This window comes from Vigna umbellata, chromosome 3, assembly GCF_029865625.1.
Source record: "Vigna umbellata cultivar VRB3 chromosome 3, Vumbellata_1.0, whole genome shotgun sequence".
Classification (NCBI taxonomy): Eukaryota; Viridiplantae; Streptophyta; class Magnoliopsida; order Fabales; family Fabaceae; genus Vigna; species Vigna umbellata.
This window is the reverse complement of record NC_142167.1, coordinates 21,788,937-21,813,294: the sequence shown is the minus strand read 5'-3', so window position 1 is coordinate 21,813,294 and position 24,358 is coordinate 21,788,937. Positions and strand designations below refer to the sequence as shown.

At 33.1% G+C, this 24,358-nt stretch overlaps 3 protein-coding genes across 3 annotated transcripts; 2 read left to right on the top strand and 1 right to left on the bottom strand.

Annotated features, from left to right (window-relative positions):
* Positions 1 to 891: 891 nt before the first annotated feature.
* Positions 892 to 5,230, top strand: LOC148201924 (sulfite reductase [ferredoxin], chloroplastic). The gene is made up of 8 exons (XM_088109079.1): positions 892 to 1,206; positions 1,442 to 2,221; positions 2,300 to 2,596; positions 3,110 to 3,307; positions 3,888 to 4,022; positions 4,106 to 4,222; positions 4,307 to 4,465; positions 4,574 to 5,230. The coding sequence occupies exons 1-8, from the start codon at positions 1,036 to 1,038 to the stop codon at positions 4,778 to 4,780; spliced, it is 2,064 nt and encodes a 687-aa protein (XP_087965205.1). The 5' UTR covers positions 892 to 1,035; the 3' UTR covers positions 4,781 to 5,230.
* A 6,991-nt stretch (positions 5,231 to 12,221) lies between these two features.
* On the top strand, positions 12,222 to 15,393 carry LOC148201923 (uncharacterized). The gene is made up of 5 exons (XM_088108658.1): positions 12,222 to 12,884; positions 13,175 to 13,471; positions 13,982 to 14,155; positions 14,388 to 14,606; positions 14,808 to 15,393. Exons 1-5 carry the CDS (start codon positions 12,480 to 12,482, stop codon positions 15,210 to 15,212), a joined length of 1,500 nt encoding a protein of 499 aa, XP_087964784.1. The 5' UTR covers positions 12,222 to 12,479; the 3' UTR covers positions 15,213 to 15,393.
* Positions 15,394 to 22,403: 7,010 nt separating this feature from the next.
* On the bottom strand, positions 22,404 to 23,434 carry LOC148201922 (protein VASCULATURE COMPLEXITY AND CONNECTIVITY-like). The gene is made up of 2 exons (XM_088108849.1): positions 23,204 to 23,434; positions 22,404 to 22,627 (listed from the first exon to the last, which is right to left on the bottom strand). Exons 1-2 carry the CDS (start codon positions 23,297 to 23,299, stop codon positions 22,421 to 22,423), a joined length of 303 nt encoding a protein of 100 aa, XP_087964975.1. The 5' UTR covers positions 23,300 to 23,434; the 3' UTR covers positions 22,404 to 22,420.
* Positions 23,435 to 24,358: the final 924 nt, after the last annotated feature.

Sequence of the window (24,358 nt, the reverse complement as noted above, 5' to 3'; positions counted from 1 at the left end):
ATAGAGGCAAAATAAAACTTGGAAACAAACAACTAACTTGTCTTTTATAATTAATTTTTGGGTTAAATATGTTTTTAGTCCGTCGTTTTTGGTTTTCGTCCTTATACAATTCGGTCTTCATTTTTTTTGAAATTCTAGTTTTAGTCCTCAAAACTTTGGTTTTAGTCATCGAAAACTAACCTTCGAAAACTACCACATTTTTAACGGTGTTAGTTTTCAAGGACTAAAACCAAAATTTTGAAAAGAATGAAGACCAAATTGTACCTTATTTTGAAAGAGGGACAAAAACTAGAAACGGTCAATAATTTAGGGACTAAAAACATATTTAACCCTTAATTTTTCTAACTATGTCTAGTTTACATTTTCTTAATCCATGAATAATAAATAGTCTGAAATTTGTCTTTCTTTCTTATTAGCATGGATGACAATGAATGCACATAGGAGTATATCAGTGTAGAGACACCAATTAAGACTTATATTAGTTACTAATAATTAATAATTAATAACACAAATTGGATTTGGATTTGAATTTGATTAGGGCAACCTAATTCTCTTTTGTTTTCCTTGATCATCGTGAATAAAGTTCCATTGATATAGATTCCGTCCAGGTTCATTCCTGGCTCTTGCTGGTCACATAAAAACACTCACCTTTTCGGTCTGCGTGTTTGTCCCACACTGCTTATTTTTAGAGAAGGATATTTACTTTCCACGCGCTTCATGCAGTGTATGCCGGCGAGTGCTTTACACTCACAGTGTTGTAACAAAAACTAAAAAAAAAGTATGCATGCGCGTGGCACACACCTCCCCTGAGCGAATATAGGAATCTTTGAAAGCGTTCTCGTGGTAGGCACGTGACCAGAGAAACAAAACCCACTTTCTCTTTCTCACCAGTTACACCACTGCCACTACCACCCAATCGCACTGCTTTGTTTTCACTCAACACTGCACAAAACCCTTATTCTTCATCATCTCAATCTTCTTCGTCGTCCTTATCTTCCAATTTTCCTGTTTTCTAGCTTCCTCCTTCTCCACCTCATGACGACGTCGTTCGGTGCAGCTACCACATCGGCGGCGCTGAAGGACGCCAAGCTTCAGATCCCAAACTTCCATGGCTTGAGGCCTGCCGCCGCCTCTTCTCTCCCGCGCAATGCTCTCCCGCTTCCTTCATCCACGCGTTCTCTCGTCATCACACGTGCCGTTTCTACGGTTTTTTCTCTCTTCTCTGTCCATTTCTTCACTTCAATTCATTTTCCATTTACTCTTTCTTTTGTCCTTTTAGTTATTATTAATATTTTCAATTCTCAATTTAAGCTTCTGTGTTCGATTTGTTTAATGTTGTTTTATAACGTGCGTGGTCGTTTTCAAAAGAATAAGGTGGATTACTCTGGAGTAATGTGGAATTCTAATCTCGTTATTTGTTGTGGTTGTGGTTTCTTTGTAGCCCGTGCAGCCTGAAACTACCACTGTAAAGCGCAGCAAAGTTGAAATATTCAAAGAACAAAGCAATTTCATAAGATATCCTCTGAATGAGGACATGTTGACGGATGCCCCTAATATAGGTGAGGCTGCCACTCAGTTGATCAAGTTTCATGGAAGCTATCAACAGTACAATAGAGAAGAGCGTGGTTCTCGGAGCTACTCTTTCATGATACGTACTAAGAACCCTTGTGGGAAGGTTTCAAACCAACTTTACTTGACCATGGACGATCTTGCTGACCAGTTTGGGATTGGGACGCTTCGGCTCACCACCAGACAAACTTTTCAGCTCCACGGTGTTCTTAAGAAGGATCTTAAAACAGTGATGGGTACCATTATTAGAAATATGGGTTCGACTCTTGGTGCGTGTGGTGACCTAAACAGGAATGTGCTTGCTCCTGCTGCGCCCCTCGTGAGAAAGGATTATCTTTTGGCTCAGGAGACTGCGGAAAACATTGCTGCGCTCCTGTCTCCCCAGTCTGGTTTCTACTATGATATTTGGGTAGACGGAGAAAAGATTTTGTCATCAGAACCGCCTGAAGTAGTTCAGGCACGGAATGACAATTCTCATGGGACAAATTTCCCAGATTCACCGGAGCCCATCTACGGTACTCAGTTCTTGCCAAGGAAATTCAAAATTGCTGTTACAGTACCAACTGATAACTCGGTGGACATTCTCACAAATGACATTGGTGTTGTTGTTGTCACCGATGAAGCAGGGGAGCCTCAAGGGTACAACATATATGTAAGATGGATGTGGATAACCGTTGAGGGATTTTTTTCTACCATTTTTCTGACTGGGATCTTTGAATTTTTCTTGCAGGTAGGTGGAGGAATGGGAAGAACTCATAGGGTAGAAACCACTTTTCCTCGCTTGGCCGAACCGTTAGGTTATGTACCAAAGGAGGATATTTTGTATGCAGTGAAGGCAATTGTTGTCACACAACGAGAAAATGGGAGACGAGATGACCGCAGGTATAGTAGAATGAAATATCTGATCAGCTCTTGGGGAATTGAAAAGTTTAGAAGCGTGGTTGAGCAGTATTATGGCAAGAAATTTGAACCTTTCCGTGTATTGCCAGAATGGGAATTTAAAAGTTATCTTGGCTGGCATGAACAGGTTGGTTCTCTAGATGATCGAATAAAAGCAATGTCTCTATGTTTGCTTGTGTGTCCATAGTATTTTTCATCGATGCATGCCATTCATAGTGATATAAATTTGCAATGATGAAAGTTGGATGATAGGATTCACATGTTTGATGTCTATTTGTTGATTTAACAGCTGAGATGGATCTTATACTTGCTTTATTGCCTTTGATGTGTGTACTTGTTTCAGTTCTGATATGCCTGAAAAAGTTTGATAAGCAAACATAGAAACCTAAAAAAATATATGTCACATTAGGTAAATGAAGATTAGTTTAAATTTTCATAATTTTGGTGCCTTGTAGATTTTACTTATAGATATGTGTGTGTGTGTGTGTGTCTGTTCTTGCTTTGTGACTGAGATATCCTTTGTATGTTGTTAAGCATTCTGTTGTTGGCTCATTCTTTGGTGTTATTGTCTTCTGCTAAAATAAAGTTCCATTTCCTTATGTTTTATGTATGGGCTCATTTGTTGGATTTCATCATCCAGGGTGATGGCAAATTATTTTATGGGCTTCATGTTGATAATGGTCGAATTGGTGGAAAGATGAAAAAGACATTGAGGGAGGTTATTGAGAAGTATAATTTGAATGTGAGAATCACTCCAAATCAGAACATCATCTTGACTGATGTTCGTTCTTCATGGAAGCGTCCAATTACAACAACTCTTGCTCAGGCTGGTCTGCTGGTGAGATGCTTACAGTTTAATCTTTACATTGTTTTCTGTATTAAACAGTGTTTGTTAATAAAGTATTTAATTGATTTGTCCCTGCTCACTTGACACTTGACATTGCTCAAAAGCCTTAAATTTTGAGTTTCATTTATAAATCATAATTTCTTGGCATTTTCCTTGTGTTTCATTGGGAAACGTGCATATCATTATTACAGATAACAATGGTAACTTTTAGGAGTTTGTAGATCTGATTAGCAGTCGCCCTTGTGATGGATTTTTTTTTTCGTGTACTAAAGTTCCAACACTCACTAGGGAAAGTTGTTAGTATTTATTTTCCTTTTTCAATGCCCTTCTGATTGATGCTTGACATGTATGATGAACTGGTGATTGAAATTTCCCTTATCGTATTTTGGTTAATTTCTTCCATAGTACACTTGCTTGGCATCATGCTCAATGTTATTCTGCTCTTCTATTTTCCTTCTCATTGCTTACTCTTTTTTAGTCTCATCTCTTTCTTTGTTTCTGAATTTATATTTTCAGTATTTTAAAATCTTCATTAATAAGACTATAATGACCTGTTTTTGCTTGTGAACAGCAACCTAGATTTGTAGATCCCCTCAACATAACAGCAATGGCATGCCCTGCTTTCCCATTATGTCCACTTGCAATTACTGAAGCTGAACGTGGGATACCTGACATTCTTAAGCGTATTCGGGCTGTTTTTGATAAGGTATCGCTTCAGATATATATGGCATTATTGATTTGATGGAAATCACTAATATATACTTAAACTCTTTGCTGTCTGCAATTCAGGTTGGTCTGAGGTATAGTGAGTCTGTAGTTGTAAGGATAACTGGATGCCCTAATGGCTGCGCTAGACCATACATGGCTGAACTTGGGCTAGTTGGTGATGGCCCAAATAGTTACCAGGTTTGCTGATCAGCAGTTCAACCCAATTACAATTGGTAGAAAAGTTCAGCAGAGTAACATGCTCACTTTTCTTTTCTCATGCAGATTTGGCTTGGAGGGAACAAGAAACAAACATCATTAGCTCGAAGTTTCATGGACAAGGTGAAGCTTCACGACCTCGAAAAAGTTTTGGAACCTTTACTTTATTATTGGAAGCAAAGACGTCAATCTAAAGAATCATTTGGTGACTTCACAAACAGAATGGTGAGTTTTGACGGTATATCTTTTTACATGTGATCTGTACTAACTCTTGCTTTAATCTTTAAAGTGATAGGTAAGTTTGGTCTAAGTTACTCCGTTTTCTGTTTCCAGGGATTTGATAAGCTTAAGGAACATGTTGAGAAATGGGAAGGTCCGGTGGTTGCACCATCACGCCACAATCTCAAGCTTTTTGCCGACAAGGAGACGTACGATGCAATGGATGAATTGGCAAAGCTTCAAAACAAAAGTGCTCATCAGTTGGCCATGGAAATTATCCGTAATTATGTTGCTTCTAACCAAAATGGAAAAGGTGAATGATTTCCGTTTACTTAGTCAGGAAATGTATGAGAGATGTTCCTTCGTGGTTTACAGAAATGGTGGATGGGCAACTCAACACAACTCTCTGTTGTTACTGTGTGGTAACTCTGGGGATAGACTAAACTAATGTTTGGGTTATTAATATTTTTTATCCGAAACCGCTTTGGCAAGAATCTTTCGGTTCATCATTTTCTTCCAGTTTCTGAACACAAAATAAGCCTTCCTATCATTTCTGTATCAAATTTTGGCTGTTAGACAGCTGGGTTTTTTCTCCGCAGTAATGTTGTTAGGTAAGGTCTTGTTGGCTTTTTGTTCTTGCTCAAATAAAGTTCATTGATCAGGATTGTAAATTGCAATCATGTTGTCAGTGACTAATTACAGAACATGGTGTGGGAACCGTATATGTATGTGTTCATCTCTTCAGTTGGTTATTGTTATTTTTATCGGCAATCTATTGATTAGAGTGTAAAGCTGACATGGTTTTGAGCATGAGAGAGTTGCGGCAAAAGCACCAAAATGGTACAAGTTTTAAAAAAGTTACATAGATAAGTCGTGTTTGGTAGTCTTTACTGTGAAGTTGTACTTATTAAAGTGAAGTTAATCTGATAGTACTTCTTCGTAAAGGGAAACTGATGTAATTGTTGATCAATCGAGTAAAAAACTCGTTATAGCAGAAAAAGAGTAAAAATGCTATATGTTCTTATAATTATATTATAGATTTAAAAATAACCAAACATTTATAATATTTAATCATTAAGGAAAACACCATCACATGATTGCTTAAACAAGTTTTTTAGTTTTAAATTTGATTAAGAAGGTTTTAACTAACTTGAAATAACTTTCAAACAGATGAATTTTGGAGACATCACAAAGACGTATATACAAAGCTATTTTTTGAATTGTAGAAAGAGTATATGAAGTTTGATTATGAAGAGAGAGGAAAACATAAAGGACAAGAAAGTGCTTTTGGTGGCATTGAATAATCTCTTAATTAGCATTGATTATGAGCATAATGCATAAAATAAGCATTTGACTTGTCTGGGATACTTCCATTACCAACATGTCAGAGCAACAAGGCAAATCTGCAGTAATGCTAAAATTCTTTAATTTCAAAAGCTGCTATAAACAAATAAATCAACTTTCATATTGCAAATTCAAGTTTTATTATAAACAATTTCTCATCTCACAACTTGCATCAGATAAAGACAAAGTTATAAATAATAGTACAATTTGCAACGGTAAAATCATGAAAATCTTCGAAAGGAATTGATTAATAAAACGTAGACTCTGCTTTTTATTCCATAATTTCTTTGTTCCGTTTTCCACCCACAAAATTAAAAATTGAAAAACATGTCTACACAGCTTTGACAGAATTGAATTTTTTAATTATTTTTTTAAAGAAACGTTGACAGCACTGATGATGAAATAAATAAACTTGGTTTTAACGCACTATCGATTTGAATTGCTGATATTTCAAATTCCAATGCTCCCACTATATTTAAAAAACGAATGTTCCAGTTTTATACAGCTTAATTCAATTTCAACCAGTGCTTCCTGTCTTCATAAAGTTTAAATTCAATTTTGACTTATTCCATCAAATGCTTTGAACTTTTATTTTATTGTCCTGAAATTTATTGCTCACGAGTTAATGTTATTAGTTTACTAAGTGAGTTCAAACAAAAGGTTAATTACAAAATACAAAGTTAATTAATATATTAAAAAATTTGTATGCATAAATGTAACTACTCGTATGAGCCGGTCACCGAGACGAATTATCGATTTTACGATACAAACACAAAAACATATGAGTCCAACTATATAAGAGATTGATATCACTTGATATCTAAAACCTTAAGGTGACGGGTTAATGAGTCTTTACACCTTTGTGTAATAATTTACTCTCTCATTTTTATCTAATGTGAAACTTGCAGTCACACTTAAATTCCTAACTGAAAATAAAAACTTGTAAATTTTATATTCAATATAATTCATCATTTATCATATAAAAAAATAATTAATGTTTTTGGATAAAAATGACGAAATTTACGTTTAGTTTCTGTATAAATACTTATTATAATCAAAGTTTAATACAGAAAATAAAACAAAATCATATCATAGTTTAGAGACATCCATAATTAACTAAAATAAAACCCAAGCAAAAGTGGATGAGTGACTTCATGGATCCAAGGTGTGCTCTGAAATTTAGAAGGGTGAAGTAAGATCCGTGAGTGGTGAAGACAAAAAGAGAGGAAATGATTTCGATACAAGTTTCATGGTTTCTTACATCTACTAGCACTTCATTATCAAATTTCACCAAACTTTGTGAGTTTTTGTTTGTTTGAGAGTGATGACCAATCAATCGAAACGAGAAGCCCAAGAGAATCTGAGTACCTATAGTGCATGAGACAGACACAAAAACAAAACACCACACAAAGGATAACCTTATACAATTTTCTTTTATGTCTTTGGTTCTAATTCATTTAACTTTATCTAACTTTTCAAATATCATCTCACTTCACAGTTTAAACTTAAGTGAACATTGTACTTGTTAACTTATTCTAATGCCTCTTTGATTTTAACTTCAAGCGTAGATTAAGTAAGAAAAAATTAATTTTTATTAATATAAAGATTTATTATTTAATAGTTGAACTTAAGTAGAAAATATTGATTTGGCTATGATACTATGTGAAAAAGTGAACTTAAACCCAACTTAACTCCATAAAATTAAGTTTGTATCCATATATATATTCCAAATTGAAAAATGTTGGACTTTTTACATATACAATAACATATATTTGCATAGATAAGATGATTAAAAAAATATAATTTTTATTTAAAAAATTAAAGAATAAAGAATTAATGTAAAAAATTTGTATTTATTAATATATTATTTCTCTAATAGAAATGATCCAACCCAACCATGCAAAAAAAGAAATTAAAAAAAAACGAAAAGAAAAAAACAAAAAGGAGAAGGTGCCAATTAACTATGTCCAAACGAATAAGATATAAAACTGTGCTGACAGCGTGATGCCATTAATAGCAACTATTCACTCTCTCTCTCTCTCTCTCTCTCTCTCTCTCTCTCTCTCTCTCTCTCTCTCTCTCTCTCTCTCTCTTCTTATCGAATGTTTTCAAAATATTAAAAAATATTTCATATATTCAATAAACAAAATATTTATATTCAATAAATCGTTTTAAATTCTTACCATAGACTTTAATCGGTAAGTTTCTATCTCGTGATGTTATTTATTAATATACTTCTTTTATCACATTTGTAGTAGAATATTTATTAACCTTTTAACTCCATTTTTTATTTTGAATGTAAACATAAACATGTCATAAAATATCAGTGATATTTACAATTAAATATTTTCATATTTATTAAGAATAGTCGTTAAATATATTTATTCAAAGTAAGATATTTTGTATTTCTACCACATATATCTCTTATACAAAAAATTATATATTAATCGATAAATTATAAATACATAAATTAATCACAACCCAATTATAGTTAATTACTTTCTAAATAACGATTATCAATAATTTTGATTTAAAATGATTTAAAATGATATTTGTCTGATCATATATATATATATATATATATATATATATATATATATATATAATATGTTCAATGTAACGTCCCGACAACTTATAGGGAATATCAACTGTCTCCACAGATCACCACGAGGCTTAAATTGCTCCAGGCCAAGCAGGCTTAACCATGAAGTTCTTATGGGTCAGACTATCGAAAAGCAAATACATTTAGGTGATATGAGTAGCCAAATCAATCTTTTTAAGTTATCCTTCAACTGTATAGTCGCATACTTATACAGTCTCTAGATCCCTCTCATTCCGGTGTATGTTGGATTCGTCCATGTGCCCTTTCCATGGAAGCCTGTCAGGAGCCGCTCCTTGTCAGTGCCCCTGCACCATGTCTCTTGCACCGACGATCACTCCTTGTCAGTGTCCGGGTGTCACATTCAAATTTCTAAGTAGAGACAAGTTATATTTATTAGAAAAAAAATGTATGTTTAGATTTAAAGATTAAGCAAAGTGTAAGAAATAACTAAAATTTAATTATAGTTAAGTTGCTGAAAAAGAGACATAATTGGTATATAATTGAGCAGATAATAGCAATAAATAAGAATTGAATAATGGATAACGGCTAGTGTGAAATTGTGTGCATTGAAGAGAAAAGTAGAGAGCAGTAAAGAATAAAAATGGTGGTTGAGCTTGAACGGCACGCACCAGTGACGAATGAGAGAGACGCAGTTTCAGAAAACTCCTTGTTTTCTGTGACTTTCTTTAAAACCCTTTCTCTTTCTATTTCAAAAATCACCACTTTCTTAAACATGTAAAATGATCATAAAAAAATAAATATTTGTATTTTTAAAAATAAATTAAATAAATGTAAAAAAATTATGGATATCAAAATATTATTTTTCTTTTTCTACCATCTTCAATGCTGTTTTCATTTTTATCTCATATTAATGGACAAACCAAATAACCTGCTTTCTACACTTTGTTTTCAGTAATTCAATCTACCCAAAGCTTCTCAAGAATGTTTCAATTTTAAATTAATTTTTCTTTTACACAAATAATAATTTTCTTCGTCGATAATTCTAGCATTAATTAAAAATACATAACGACATAATTAATTAGCATTAACCGCACATTCTTTTAAATAAATCAATTTCAACCATATTCTTTTGAATAAATCAACATCATTAATCATAAATTCTGTAAAAGTTTTATTTCGGGTGTAAGTTTTTTTTTTTAATTATGATTAACTTGATATATTATTTGGTTTATTATGTGGGGATGCTATTTTATCATTCATTGGGTATCACTTTTATTTTTTTTTGTTATTTTGGTTGTAATTATGTTGACTTTTAATTATAATTTGGCTTCTCATTTTTTTTAATCAATCATTGATTTTCAATTACACAATTTTTTGTGCTTTTCAATTTTAGTTGAATAAGATATTTTTACTTTTAAGAAGAAATGAAGCGATATATTTTCTTTAACTAAAATTAAAATCCATAGAAAATATTTATAAATTGAAGAACTATCTTCCTTTGATTATACTATTTGTGAAGGATAAAAATGGTTTGTAACACTATAAAAACTTTTATTGTATTATGAGATGTTTGTATATGAAAATTTTCACTTAATTTTAAAAAAAATGTGATTTTCAAAGTAAAATTGTTATAACTACCCATACTAATTGATTATGTTTTAATCTTAATTGATTATATTGTTCTAACTCACTCATATTGAAATAGTTTTTGAACAAATAATATAAACAAATTAACATTTTAAATTATTGTTTTTAATTTTTACTTAGTTAAAAAAAATTTTTTATCTAAAGGTGTGAAAATAGATCAACTCAACCCCTTTAAACTCGACCTAACGTTGACCTCCCAAAAACAGATTGGATTAAACTGACTCTACCACTTAAGAACGATTTGACTTTTACAATTTAATCACAGATGTCGGGTTGTCAAACAAATTGACGGATGAAGACTTTTCAAACTAATTATAAGTTAAAAGAGTTTACTTAAACAAGTTCTCGTTACAATTATTTCATACCTCGATCATAGTATCAAATCTAAGTTGAATTTTATCAAATACTGAACTGAACCCTTTTTAGCACCTTTAGTTTTATTTCGGTTTCTAATTTGAAAAATAATATAAAACCTAATTAAAAACACTAACCCAAACCGTCAAATAAATTATTAATTACGAAGAAGTGGTATGCTTAACCCTAACCTACTAGACTTACTTTAGTGTATTTATGAAGGGTTATCTTTTGTTCTCCCTACTAAATTATAATTATTTTGTTGTCCTCTTATGGAATTAAGTATGAAAAAAATCTTACTCAGCTCAAACTTCATTCGTGGAGACTCTGTTTTGCAACCCTCCACGTTACAAAATCAACCATATTCATTCTATATTTCCTCTTTACAGTCTTCAACAACTTTCAACTTCAAAATTTTCCAGTTAGAATAATGAACTCATTTTAAAATTTTCAAATTAAATTCTACTTGTGCGCATCTTAATCATTTTTTTAATAGATAATGATATTTTGACAACATTTTTTTAACAACATTTTAACACTGTTTACGTGTCATTTTGTAATTGGTTTATTGGTATTTATAATTATTATTATTATTGATTGTGAAATAATTTTAAACTAATAATAGAATGACACGTAAACAATATTAAAATATTGTAAAAAAAATATTGTCAAATGATTGTTTTTTTTAATTGACCTCATGTTTTACTCCGGAGAGTGAAATCACAACACGAAGAATCTTCCTACATATTGAAGAAGATCATTACCAAACTCTACGAAAAAGAGGAAAATAACGTATCTTTGAAGTAATTCTGCTAAATTTTATAATAATTAATTAAAACACACGTTTAGATTATTTTTAAGTTGATAACACAACAACTTCTGTTCACTAATAATATATTAACATTACATCATATAATCTTTTTTATAATTGTGGGTGCCAAATGGTATAAAAAAATTTCATTTATTCTTTTAATGAAAATTATCACATTGAAATTCGAAAAAATATCATCATTAATGAACGTGAAAAGATAAAGATATATAATATTTCGAGGAAATATAAAACATGAATATTTCCTTAAAGTTTTATATTAGAAGAAACATCAAATTAATTTATACCTCAAAGATAAATACATTTTTTTGTGATAAAAAATCCACTTGTAATTAAAATCAAATAATGACTGATGTGTCAAAATAGACGAGACAGGTATGTCTTAGATAAAAATAAAAGAGTTAAATGATATGCAAAAAAAAAAACTTACAAGTATTAAATCTAAATATTTTATATTTGAAGTGATGTCATATTTCTTAAGTAAAAAATTTCTTCCTTCAAAATAGTTAATCTTTTTTGTTTGTTTTAATTCTAATATATATAAAAATTATATTTTAACACATAAATTTTTATATTTATTTGACATTATTTTTTTATTTTTTTTAACTTAAAAAATTACAAAAAAATGATTTTTTTCTTGTTAAATGAATATAAAAGTATCTCACTGTATCATTATATATATATATATTATATTATTTGATTTTCTAAAAATACTAAAAACTTATATATTTAAAAAGGTACAAAAGGTAAGCTAACGATGTAGTTCACTATAATCTAGGGATTGTGTGTGGGATTAACGTAGTAAACGAAGTGTGAATAAAAAGGTAAAATGAGTCGATGAGTAGTAGTAAGTAACAGTGGCCAAGGTTTTAACGTATTGTGTTGTGTTGGTGCAAGCAAAGCGATGACAGTGCATGTTGTGTTTGTAATTTGAAAGTGACCTTTTTCAAATTCCCGTAAACCAGTAACAGTGTCCAACGTTGGAAATAAATAGAAGAGAGAAGCTCCAACCACAAGCCACCCAAACAACACAAAAACGCATACCGTAAAACCTTGTCATTTACAAACACACACAACACAACACAACCTTTTTCCATTTCAAATATCTGTTCTTCCACTTCACGAGGTTGCACGCCAACCACCTCTTTCTCTCTCTTTCTCTCTGTGTGTCTGATACTGCTGCTGCTACTTCTACTACATACATACATAGGACTATCTCACATTCAGATATTCTTTGTTCTTTTTCTTTCAACTTGTTGTTTCCCTTGCATGAAATTGAAAACATGGCAACTGCAGCATCGAGAAGACCCAAGTGGCGCCACCACCCTCCGCCTCCTCCAACCCCGAGGATCCTGCACTTTCCTCGCCGGAGACCCTCTTTCCGGAGGGACGTTAAAAGCAACAATAGCAACAGGTTGGGGACTCTGATTGATCGAGAAAGACGTGCACGTCCTCCCATAGTGCTGTTGGACAACAACGGTGGCAGTGAGGGTGAGAGGAGGAGGGAGAGAGTGGGGAGTCCCGAAGGGTGGGCCTTGGAGGAAGAGAAGTGGAAGTTTCAAGCAGAAATGTTAAGGGCTGAATGTAACTTGTTGAGGATGGAGAAGGAGATTGCGGTTAAGAAGTTGCAGAGGACTCGTGTTAAGATGGAGACAACTCTAAGATCTGCTCTTCACACTCTTGTTTCTGTTAGTCTCTCTCTACCCTTTTTCTCACTTTATTCATTTCAACGTTCGTGTTTCTAAATTTAACTCCTTTTTCAAGTCTGTAATTATGTTCGAATTTTCATGGTTGATGGTCCAAGTCCAAACTTTTATAACTTGATTTGTAGAAACGTCTTCTTCCTTGTTTTTCTGAACAAAAACTGTTTTTTTGTCACTTTTGATGCATTGTGAATCGGTGGGGGGCTAATTGGGTTGCTGGTTTTCGGTGGTCGTGTCGTTTCACTTGTATTAACTTGCAAAGTGGGATGATGCAGGGAAGAATCAGGATTTGTGAAGGAAAGAATGTTGATATGGTTTTGGATGAGGAGATTCATGAGTTGACTGAGAAACTTCAGAGATTGCAGAAGAGGTCGAAAGTGAAGGATTTAGGAGCCAAGAAAAACAAAAATTTTGACAAGCAAGTCTGTGTTCTGCAGAGGCGACTAGAGAAGATTGGAGGATCCTCAGATGAGATATATATGAGGGAGTTTCAAGAGATGGAAAACATAAGCCTGTCAATTAAAAGGTGTAGCGGAATTGATGATAGCATTGTTGCAAGTGGAAAACTGAATGTAAGTATGATGATAACCTTGATGTTTTGCCCTGGACACATTTTTTTGTTTTGACTATTCTCTTACCTTCTGATTTCTTATGCTCCAGTTATGCAGATTTTAGTAAAACTAACTTGGAAATGACTAATTTGTGTTCGAGAAGGATATTTTAAAAATGAGTTTAGAGGATCTTCGAAGCTTCGTATTTTGAAGTGGCCACTGTACTTGAAACTTGAAAATTTGAAAAATCAAATTTTTACTCAAGCAATTATAATTACTTCAAATTTGGTTTTGAGGAGGAAAAAATTGTGGACTTTTTGTTATATTACTGTGCAAAGCAATTAATATCGGTGCAGACAGGTTCTTATCTGTTTGATTATCAAGATGAAGGAAATCACAGTGCTTCTTTTTATGTTTCTAGAGTGAAATTTCAATCTCCAGTGAACTTATCTAATTTCAGCAAAGGTTGATTAAGGCAGTTTGTTTTGTCATGTGATGTTTTCTTCTGAATGGATTTTGTTTAATTTACAGGTGGAGATTCTGAGGAGAAAAATGGAGGGATTGTCAAAGGGAATATTATTACAGAGAATGGAGGAAGAATATAACTCACTGCTGTCCAGTGCTACTTGTTCACTTGCTAGTTCTGCTTCAACTTCCAAGAGAGTTGAACTTCAAGATTCATCTTCCATGAGAGTACCTCAGCGGGTATATTCATGATTTCTTTGTTGATCACTAGTTCATAACAGGCTATTGTTAACAATCAGTGTATACTATTCACTGCACTTCATCCTGTTTCATCCAAGGAAAAACTTGCAGCATCAATAAGAAAATCTTGACATAAATTGATTTGAGTGGTCAACCTTTTTGATATAAAACAAAGTTTTCTGAATCAAGAAAATGGATTCTTACCAAACTTTGAACTGACAAAACCATGCAGGAAAAACTATCTTGTGAAGGGAATCCATGCTCAGGGCACTGCAAAACTGTTGTACGGAGAATTGTAGAGCAAGTTAGAGCAGAGACTGAGCAATGGTCACAAATGCAGGAGATGCTTGGTCAGGTGAGGGAAGAGATGGAGGAATTGCAGGCTTCTCGAGATTTTTGGGAAGATCGAGCCAAGCAATCTGATTTTGATATTCAATCCCTTCACAATGCTGTAAGATAGATACAAGTTCACTGATATCCAATTCTTTAGTCATATTTGACACCTATAAATTTTTGAACTTTACATGATCAATGTTTCCATGTTTTTCATCTGATGATCCATATCTCTCTAACTGAATGAAACATGCCATGTTTTTCATTTTCATGCATTTGGTCTCTGAATCTTGGCATCTGTGTTTGTTTTCTGTGGCAGGTGCAAGAATGGAAAGAAAAAGCTGTTTCATCTGAAAGTAAAACGAAGGAACTCGAAGCAGAACTCTCCATGGTCCGTGATGATCTTGAAAGATTGAAGAAGGAACAGAATGTGGTGAAGGGGACCAAATGCTTGCCCATTCCAGTGGACACACAGAATGAGCTGGAGAAGCGAATAGTGGTTTGTTCATCAAAGAAAAATAGCAACTTTACAGAAAATAGCAAGCACAGTGATGTTCAAAGGAGTGGAGAAAGAAAAACTCATGGTGGTAATGGTGGATTCTTAGCTCCAAAAAGATCACCACTCAGAGACATTGGCAACTCCTCATTGTTGATGAGACAGAATGGCAAAGCAGTTTTCCCTTTGCGTTGTCATATTTCTACTGATGTTGAGAAAATTCACTAGTCACTCTCTAACTCTCCACTTCAATGTATTAGGCCTTTTGGTTCTGACATAAAATTGCACATCCTAAGATAACAGTGCACAATGAATCACTCAGGCTTTTCATGTTTTAAGATTTGTAGTTTGAGATCTTTCATGTAATATGTACTATATGCTATGAGAAATAAGGTAAGCATTCTGAAAATCCCTGATCAGTGGTGTAACTGGAGATTTTGTTTGTCAAAACAACAAAATTCGTACAAAGTTCCTCAAGTAATTTTTAAGTTGTTCTGCAATGAGAAACTGATTATTAAGATAAACTCATGTTTTAACTAGATTACCGTCAAAAAATTCAAATCTACAGTTTAAGTCTTACATGATATAGAAATGAGAAAATAAAACAGTATAGTAAAGACTCGTTAACTCGTTATTTTAAAATTTTAGATAGAGAATGATATCAATTTTTAGTTGGATTCAATCTTGATGTTGTATACCAAACACAACATATTACAACATTCATAATGTATAAGGAGTTGTATTTAAGTTAAAGTTTGTCACGAGGACATGAAATTCAACAAAGCAATTGTATTGTTCAGTGAGGAACATGTTAGCATTTAATAAGGAGATGGGTTTTTCTTTGTTCCAACGTCATGCACCATTTAATAAGGATGTGTTGTTAGCAATAAGCTGGGAACTTTTCTTGTTGAAAGTTGATAATGGATCCATTGAATTAAGGGCTGCTACATTGTTTGAAATTTTCGCTAGTTTTTTTCTGGGTTAATACTTGTCTTCTTGGTTCCATGTTTTTGAATTTTTAGTGTTAAATTTTTTGTATTGTCCCTTTATTAAGTCTTCAAAATTTAATAATAGAAACAGATTTGATATTTTGAAAATTCAACATAGGAAAGTATAGGGTTTGAACTCTAAATATAACCACATGCAAAAAGTCATATTTTTTTTTGCTGTCTAATGATGATGAGTTCATATTTAAGATTGAAGTTCTTTTAGAGTTATATGAATGGTGATTTAATAGAATGGAATGGGATAAAGGTTCTTGTGTTTGTGGTAAACAATGCACCCCCATTTGCACACCCACCTCAAGCAATTCAATCTCAAGTGAAAACAAAATTTAAAATGCATAAAAAAGGTGAAAAAAAATATTATAAATTTTGTATCATAACCCTAGAACATAATAGTACTATTATTATGAATTTTAAGTATAATATATATATATATATATATATATATATATATATATATATGTTTTTTTTAATTTGTTAAAATAAATATTTATCTCATTGAATATATATTAATTTGTGAATTCTTAAGAACCATTTTTAGGGGATATTTTTAATCTTTTTAATCTCTTATATAATTAAATTTATTTATTTTATTTAGATTAAATTTAGGTCCAATTATTTATTTTATTATTGTTTTTGTTGAAAAGTGTCAAGTTGATCTTTTAATTTGTTTTTGTCTGTGTTTGATTTTTTTAAAATTGATTTATTTTTTATTCTTCTACAAACAGTATTAAAATGAGTGTCATAGGTTGATTTGTAATTTTTTTATTTTTTTAACTTTTTTTGTGAGTTTAATGTGACACAGTCTCAATTTAATTTTTATGTTATTTATTTAATTTAATTCTAATTTTTGTAAAAATGAAATAAATTGTCCCTCAAAATTTACTTTTTTTTCAACTATACCTTTAATTTTATTGACTTTAAAATATTTAATATCTCAATATATACAAATATTTAAAGTTAAAGATATAGATTTTAAATGTAGTTTAAAAATATTTTCATAAATATTTAATAAAAATGTTATTTTTATTAAAAATATCAAGATTTATGCAAAAACGTTTTGTTTAAATATGAAGGGAACAGTGTTGTTTAAAAAATTATGATTAAATTAAATAAATAAAACAAATATAAAGACTAAAAAAACTAAAGATAAACGTTGTATTATTATTGTTACGTCGTATTGATTATATAATGTTATACAACTTTAAAATGACACGTAAAAATAATATAAAAATTAATAAAAATTAAAAAAACTCACAAATTGATACATAATATTAATTTAACACCATTTATCCGATATTAATGGAAAATATGAAATTGAATCACTTTTAAAAAATAGTGATGAAATTGAAACTAAAAAAACAATTAAAAACCAACCTAACAACGCCGTATGAAGGTAAAGTGTCTGGGGAAGCTTTGAAGGTGTTTGACAAAACGTTGAAGAGAAAAATGGGAATGGCATGGTTGCAGTTGCAGAGAATCATCACCAAAGGAGGTGCTAATTTGATCTCAACACTCCCACACTCTACGCCTTCTTCTTCTTCTAGATTCTTCTCCAAATCACCCCACTATGCTGGTAATCTCTTTCTCTATCCTTCTGTTTTGCTGCATTGATCTCTAACCAAACAAACACGCCCTAATGTATTTTTGTTTGCGCCAAATGCAGTGAAGGTTGGAATACCAGAGTTTCTAAACGGAATTGGGAAAGGGGTTGAGTCTCACGTTCCCAAGCTCGAATCCGATATCGGAGATTTCCAGAAGCTTCTTGTCACTCGCACCCTCAAGCTCAAGAAGCTCGGCATTCCTTGCAAACATGTATATATTCTTATTCCTAATACTTTGGCTCCATTTTTTCTTCTGCTTCACGATTGCTTTCTGCTTCTTTAGCTTAATGTGCGAAATAGATTCATTGCTCTTGCAAAATTCGTATATAGAGTGATTTTTTTTTCAGCCTACTCTGTATAAATTTGGGCTATTATCGTTTCCCTATTTGTCGCAAAGAAATTGGCAATTCTCCAAAAGTAAAATCTGGATGGTGACCTGTAGAGGAAGAATAAGATTACGCGTTATGTGAAAATGGTAATAAATAACAATGAAGGGAGATTGGCGAATGCTGACAGTTGAGATCAAAATTAAAAGTAATACAGGCTGAGCTACATACAGAAAGATAAATGCATTTAACTGAAGAACTAATTGATCACATCCGCAGTTACACGCGTACTTCAGTTACAATCAGTCAAGCAAGACAACTAACTAGTAACGGAATTAAATACCTCAGTTTGATTGTGTTTAGTAACTCCTGATGAAGGCACTGGATTGACTTGTTTGCTTTATTAGTTCAATCTATGTTGAATTGTGACCTGGTTTTTTCTTTAACTCTGTAAGCAAATTTGTGTTTAAATCGTTGAATTTTATGACTGGCATTGTAACTTTACATTTTGTTTGGTTGAAGGGGAATTGAGGGAAGGGGAAATGAGGAGTTGAGCATTCCTCCCCTCCAATCATGAGATGCCATTTTCCATTCAGTTCTCTCCCTTGTATTAAANTATGAAACATGTTCAAAAGTATGGGCACAAGCGAAGTTGTTATACACAAATGACACTCAACGCCTTTATGGTGTTTGTCAGGACCTATTAACTGTTATTGGTCCGCGCAATCATGGTCCCATGGCAGAATATTTGGGTAAAATTCATGCCCTTCTTCATGATTTTAATGATATATTACCTCCTGCTGAAGAACTGGAACAACGATCAAAGTTCTTCATGTTGTTGGCATTATACGAACTCTCTGATGATGTCTCTCATGTCCGTGATCAGATTTTGGGTTCTCCTGTCATACCCAACTTTACTTCTACTTGTTCTGCTCTTTTGCGTATACCGAACAAACCAGTCACTGAGACATCTCCTCATATTGATGATTCCTCAATATGGCTATCCAACGTGATGATCGAAGTCGGTCTCACAAGCCAAGTAAAGGACGTCCAAAATGTGACCACTGTGGCAAGTTAGGCCACAAAATTGATCGATGTTATGCGCTTCATGGGCGTCCTCCTTGACCTGTAGCAATGGCTAATTCTGTGTCTCCTCCGGCTCCAGCAAATGAGTCTAATCTGCCTATTGCCCTCCGTAAAGGTATACGCTCTACCCGTAACCCTTCCCCCCATTATACTGTTCTTAGTTACCACAAATTATCTCCATTTTTTTATACATGTCTCTCCTCCATTTCTTCTGTGTCAATTCCCAAGTCTGTGGGTGATGCCTTAACTCATCCTGGCTAGCGTCAAGCTATGCTGGATGAATTAAGTGCTTTACAGAAAAGTGGAACTTGGGAGCTTGTCCAATTACCATCTGGAAAGTATGTTGTTGGTTGCAGGTGGGTGCATGCTATTAAGGTTGGCCCTGATGGCACTATTGATCGTCTGAAAGCTTGACTGGTTGCCAAAGGCTACACACAGATTTTTGGTTTGGATTATGGTGATACTTTTTCTCCAGTGGCAAAAATGACCTTTGTTCGCCTATTCATTGCCATGGCCGCTCTTCGCCAATGGCCTCTTCACCAACTTGATGTCAAAAATGTTTTCCTTAATTAATGATGATTTGCATGAAGAAATTTATATGGAGCAACCGCCTGGCTTTGTTGCTCAGGGGGAGTCATCTGGATTGGTATGTCATCTTCGCAAATCCTTATATGACCTAAAACAGTCTCCCCGGGCCTGGTTTGGTAAATTCAGCTGTGTTGTTCAACAATTTGGTATGTCTCGCAGTGAAGCGGATCATTCAGTGTTCTATCGCCACTCAAGTGTTGGATGTATCTACTTAATAGTGTATGTCGATGATATTGTTCTCACAGGAAGCGACTATCTTGGCATCTCTCAGATGAAATAACACCTTTGTCATCATTTTCAAACCAAAGATCTTGGCAAACTCCGGTACTTTTTGGGTATTGAAGTAGCACAATCCAACACCGGTATTGTCATATCTCAGAGGAAGTATGCGTTAGACATCTTGGACGAAACAGGGTTAATGAACTCTAAATCTGTTGAGACACCTATGGATCCTAACATCAAACTCCTACCAAATCAGGGGGAGCCTTTCTCAGATCCTGAACGGTACAGAAAATTAGTTGGTAAATTAAACTATCTTACTGTTACACGTCCTGACATTTCCTTCGCAGTTAGCGTGGTGAGTCAATTCCTAAACTCCCCATGTGAAGACCATTGGGATGCAGTTGTTAGCATACTGAAGTATATTAAAGGATCACCTGAAAAAGGTTTGCTATATGGTCCTAACAATGATACAAAAATCGTTTGCTATTCAGATGCTGATTGGATTGGTTCCCCTTCTGATAGAAGGTCTACTTCTGGATATTGTGTATCTATTGATGGCAACCTGATATCTTGGAAAAGTAAGAAGCAAAGTGTTGTGGCAAGGTCCAGCGCAGAAGCAGAATATAGAGATATGGCATCAGCTACTTGCGAGCTTGTGTGGCTTAAACAATTACTTAGTGAATTGAAATTTGGAGATGTCACTCACATGACACTTATATGTGATAATCAAGCTGCTCTCCATATTAGCTCTAACCCTGTCTTCCATGAGAGAACCAAGCACATTGAAGTTGATTGTCATTTTATTCGAGAAAAAATCATATCCAGAGATATCAAGACTGAGTTTGTTAACTCAAGCAACCAGTTGACAGACATATTCACTAAGTCCTTACGAGGACCTAGAATTGATTATCTTTGTAACAAGCTTGGAACATATGATTTATATGCTCCAGCTTGAGGGGGAGTGTTAGATGTTAAGATGTGTGTTTCTGTTAATTGGACTCAGTCATTCTGTATTAAGGGCATTGGCCCATATCTTACATTATAAATAAACTACCCTATGTATATGCAAAAGACACAAGGGATATTTTCTCTCAATCTTCTCTATTTCTCACAAAATCATTTAGCATACTGTTCTGGAATAAACCTCTGCATCAGACACATGTTAATTTTGTTCCACACACAAAACCAATGTACTCGTACAACAGAACTTGCTTCGTTTTTGTTCCTTTTCAATGATCAGTTATACAAACCAGAGCAACAGATTATAAACTCAAGAATAAACAAAAGAAATCTATGGTAGAGAATGGTATCTATGTTCATGAACTTGACATTTACTAAATAAAATCAGACAAATGCACACAGTTTAAAAGAAAGAAAAGAATCGAGACTAATCATACAAATACTACTATGTTTCTAGAACCAAAAGTATATGCATATATATCAAAAGAATAATCATGATTATGTACCTCAAAACTCACTAGTGTAATAGTGATAGTTCAAAATTGCTTCTCATTCAAGAATCTTTGCTATCAGTTCCCTACGTGTGTACATTGTAAATAAAATCACAAGCGTCTAAGCATGAAGGAATATAAGCCATCATGCATAAGAAACGGAGAAGATTCCTTTAAAAAATAAAATAATAATTTCATATACTCCACGGTTTACCTTAAATATACTACCCTAAAAATAAATTATCCAAATCCATCTTTACTGCTGAAGAATCATGTCTGCTTTGTTTAAAACCGGATTCTCTTTAGAAGAATGAAAGCACCAGAAAATCAACTACTAACAACAGTTTTTAAGCTCCACCACATTAAAGATGAACTACTTGCTATGGTACTTCTTAAGCATAGAGGTTCTCCCACCTAATGGACTGGTTTTTTGGATTGGATTCTCATCCTGTGTTTGAGTCCTAACAATTAGTGTTTTTTATTGAGAATTGGGTCACAGAAAGGACTACCTCTTGGTTGAATTGAGGTGCAAACCAAATACTATAAATGAGTGAAGTCATCTCAAGGAGAAAAGAGGAACCACCAGGTCAGTGACAACAGAAGACAGTCGCCGTGGGCTTCGGGCTTAGAGGAGGTGACAATATTAGGAGTCTCATACTAAGTACGATGAAGTAGATGACTGAAACCATCTCAAGGAGAAAAGGGGCTACCACCAAATCAGTGTTGATAAGGTGAAGTTGTCATGGATGTCAGTCTTAAAGGAGGTTAAAATTGAGTAGAATAAGCTACTTGATGAGATACTTAAACTTAAGGTTCTCCCACCTAATGGACTAGTCTGTTAGGCTGGACTCTCCTCCTGTGCTTAAGACTTAATAGTAACTATCCAATTAGTAATACCAGAAGAATCAAATAGGAGTATGTATGACATGTTAGGTTTTTTTAGGGGAGAAACACAACAGGTTTGGCACCAATGAGAAGTAAGCAAGTCTATATAAGAGATCAAGACACTATCTTCAACCCAAAAGTTTAAGACAATAGGTTTATAAATCCCTTACCTATATATTGCCCGTATTATTCATTTTTATCGAATGTGAAACTTCAAACACACCTTAAATTCCTAACATGATATGACAAACAAAAAGTACAGAATGAAAATTACCAGGACAAAACAAAGCAGGCCAGTGCCACCTTCCAGTTGGAATCTGGGATTTGGGAACTTCTTCTGCAACAAACACACCCAGTTGCAACATTTATCATTATTTGAGATTGCATAAGAGCCAGAGCCGCAATTAAACCAAGACCCATGGCAGGACTTCGAGGATACGTGCACTGATTGGTAGAAACAAAATGAACTTGAGAAGCCTGCATAAGTTACACAACAATACTCATTATATCAACTTTTGCTTATAGTGAACATAAACACAGCAAAACTTACAAGGAAAAAAAAAAAAGGAATGCACGTTCCTTGAATACTGAACTGGTGTATTATCTACTCAAAACCTGTCAACATAAGAGTTTACATGAACGACATCATCGTTCCCTTTCCTTTCTCTCCCCTCCAAGGATTCAAAGAAAAAACCCCTTGCATGTATCTAAATTCATGTCCTTTCTACAGACCCTATCCGTCCCAAAATTCGTAGAAAGAAAAGGATAACGGACTAATCACCATACACAACAAGTAAAGGGGAAAAGCAAAATCTTCAAGACGAAAATGGAACCAAGGAAAACAAAAAGTACAATTTAAAAACAGCCAATCATAAACGCTTAAACAAGCGAAAATCGAAGATTTTGAGAAGACTCATGATAACCCATCAAAGCATGCCCTTAACAGTGGCAAGCACAAGCATTAGACCCAACAGACATTGAACTAAAAATAACGCAAAAGATTGATCCTTTCGTTGATGGGTATTCGAGAAAACATTAACAAAAGACACAAACCTTAATCCTTGTCGCTTCAGCAGCGAAGCTAGTTGCAGCCGCCAACAGTCCGAGGAAGCCAACGACGCAGCACACTATCAAAGCCTTTCTCTCCATTCTCTCTGCGAATGGAATTTGGTTGACAGAGATAGTGAAAGTGTCTCTTTCAGAGAGTGATGTTAATTAAGAGAAAACGAAAAGTTGGTAAGCAGCGATGAATGGAAGAGGACAAGAAGCGTGCACCAGGCGACAAGTTCAGAAGATCACGAAACTCAAAATTAAATATCCTCAAATTAAAATAAGATTTTCCAAAATAATTTTATATTTATTATTTATTGAAATTTTAAGATTTGTAGAATATTAGATGAAAGTAATTCAACAGAAAGGGTGAGATAATTAGTTTCGATTTTTCTAGAGAAAATTTAGGGGAAATCCTATTAACTTTTAGAAAAATTAACTAAATTGGGTAACTATTTTTAATAGATTTTAATTAGTTAAAACAAAAGTTATGTTTAGTTACGAAGTAGCAATGCTAAAAAAATTTGTTGATACTATGGTTGTTCATGAAAAATTAAAACCAAAGAAACTGAAAAAAGGTTAAAAAATCCCAACATTTAAATATTTATGTATATTTTATATTCTAAATAATTTTTTTAAGTCAATTGTTAACGTGAAGTTTCGAATTTGACTAAAAATCAACGCTAACTGAACTGAGAACTTTTAAATAACTTTTGTCATCTTCTCAGTTGCTTATTTATAATGATATTTCCATTTTGATCTTCATTTGTAAAATAAATTTTAATATTTTTTGTTTACAAAAAATACAAATTTTCAAGTTGATATGTCATTTGTGTCCTTAAAGATTATAGTGGATGATGAAGTATATTTAAATTAATATTGACATTAACTGTTAAACGGTGAGATTATATTATTGGAAATATTAGAACAAAATTCTAATTATAAATATCATTACTTTCAATATTTCATCATACATGATGTCAATATTTCATCATCAAGTCCGATGAAACAATGCTACTAAAATTAATTATCACTTGTATTATTTACTTTGGAATTTAATTTAAATATGATTATTGACCTTAAAGATATTATATTTTAATTAATATGATTCGAGATTGTTTTAAAATTTTAATACAAACTTTTGACGGAATTTTATTT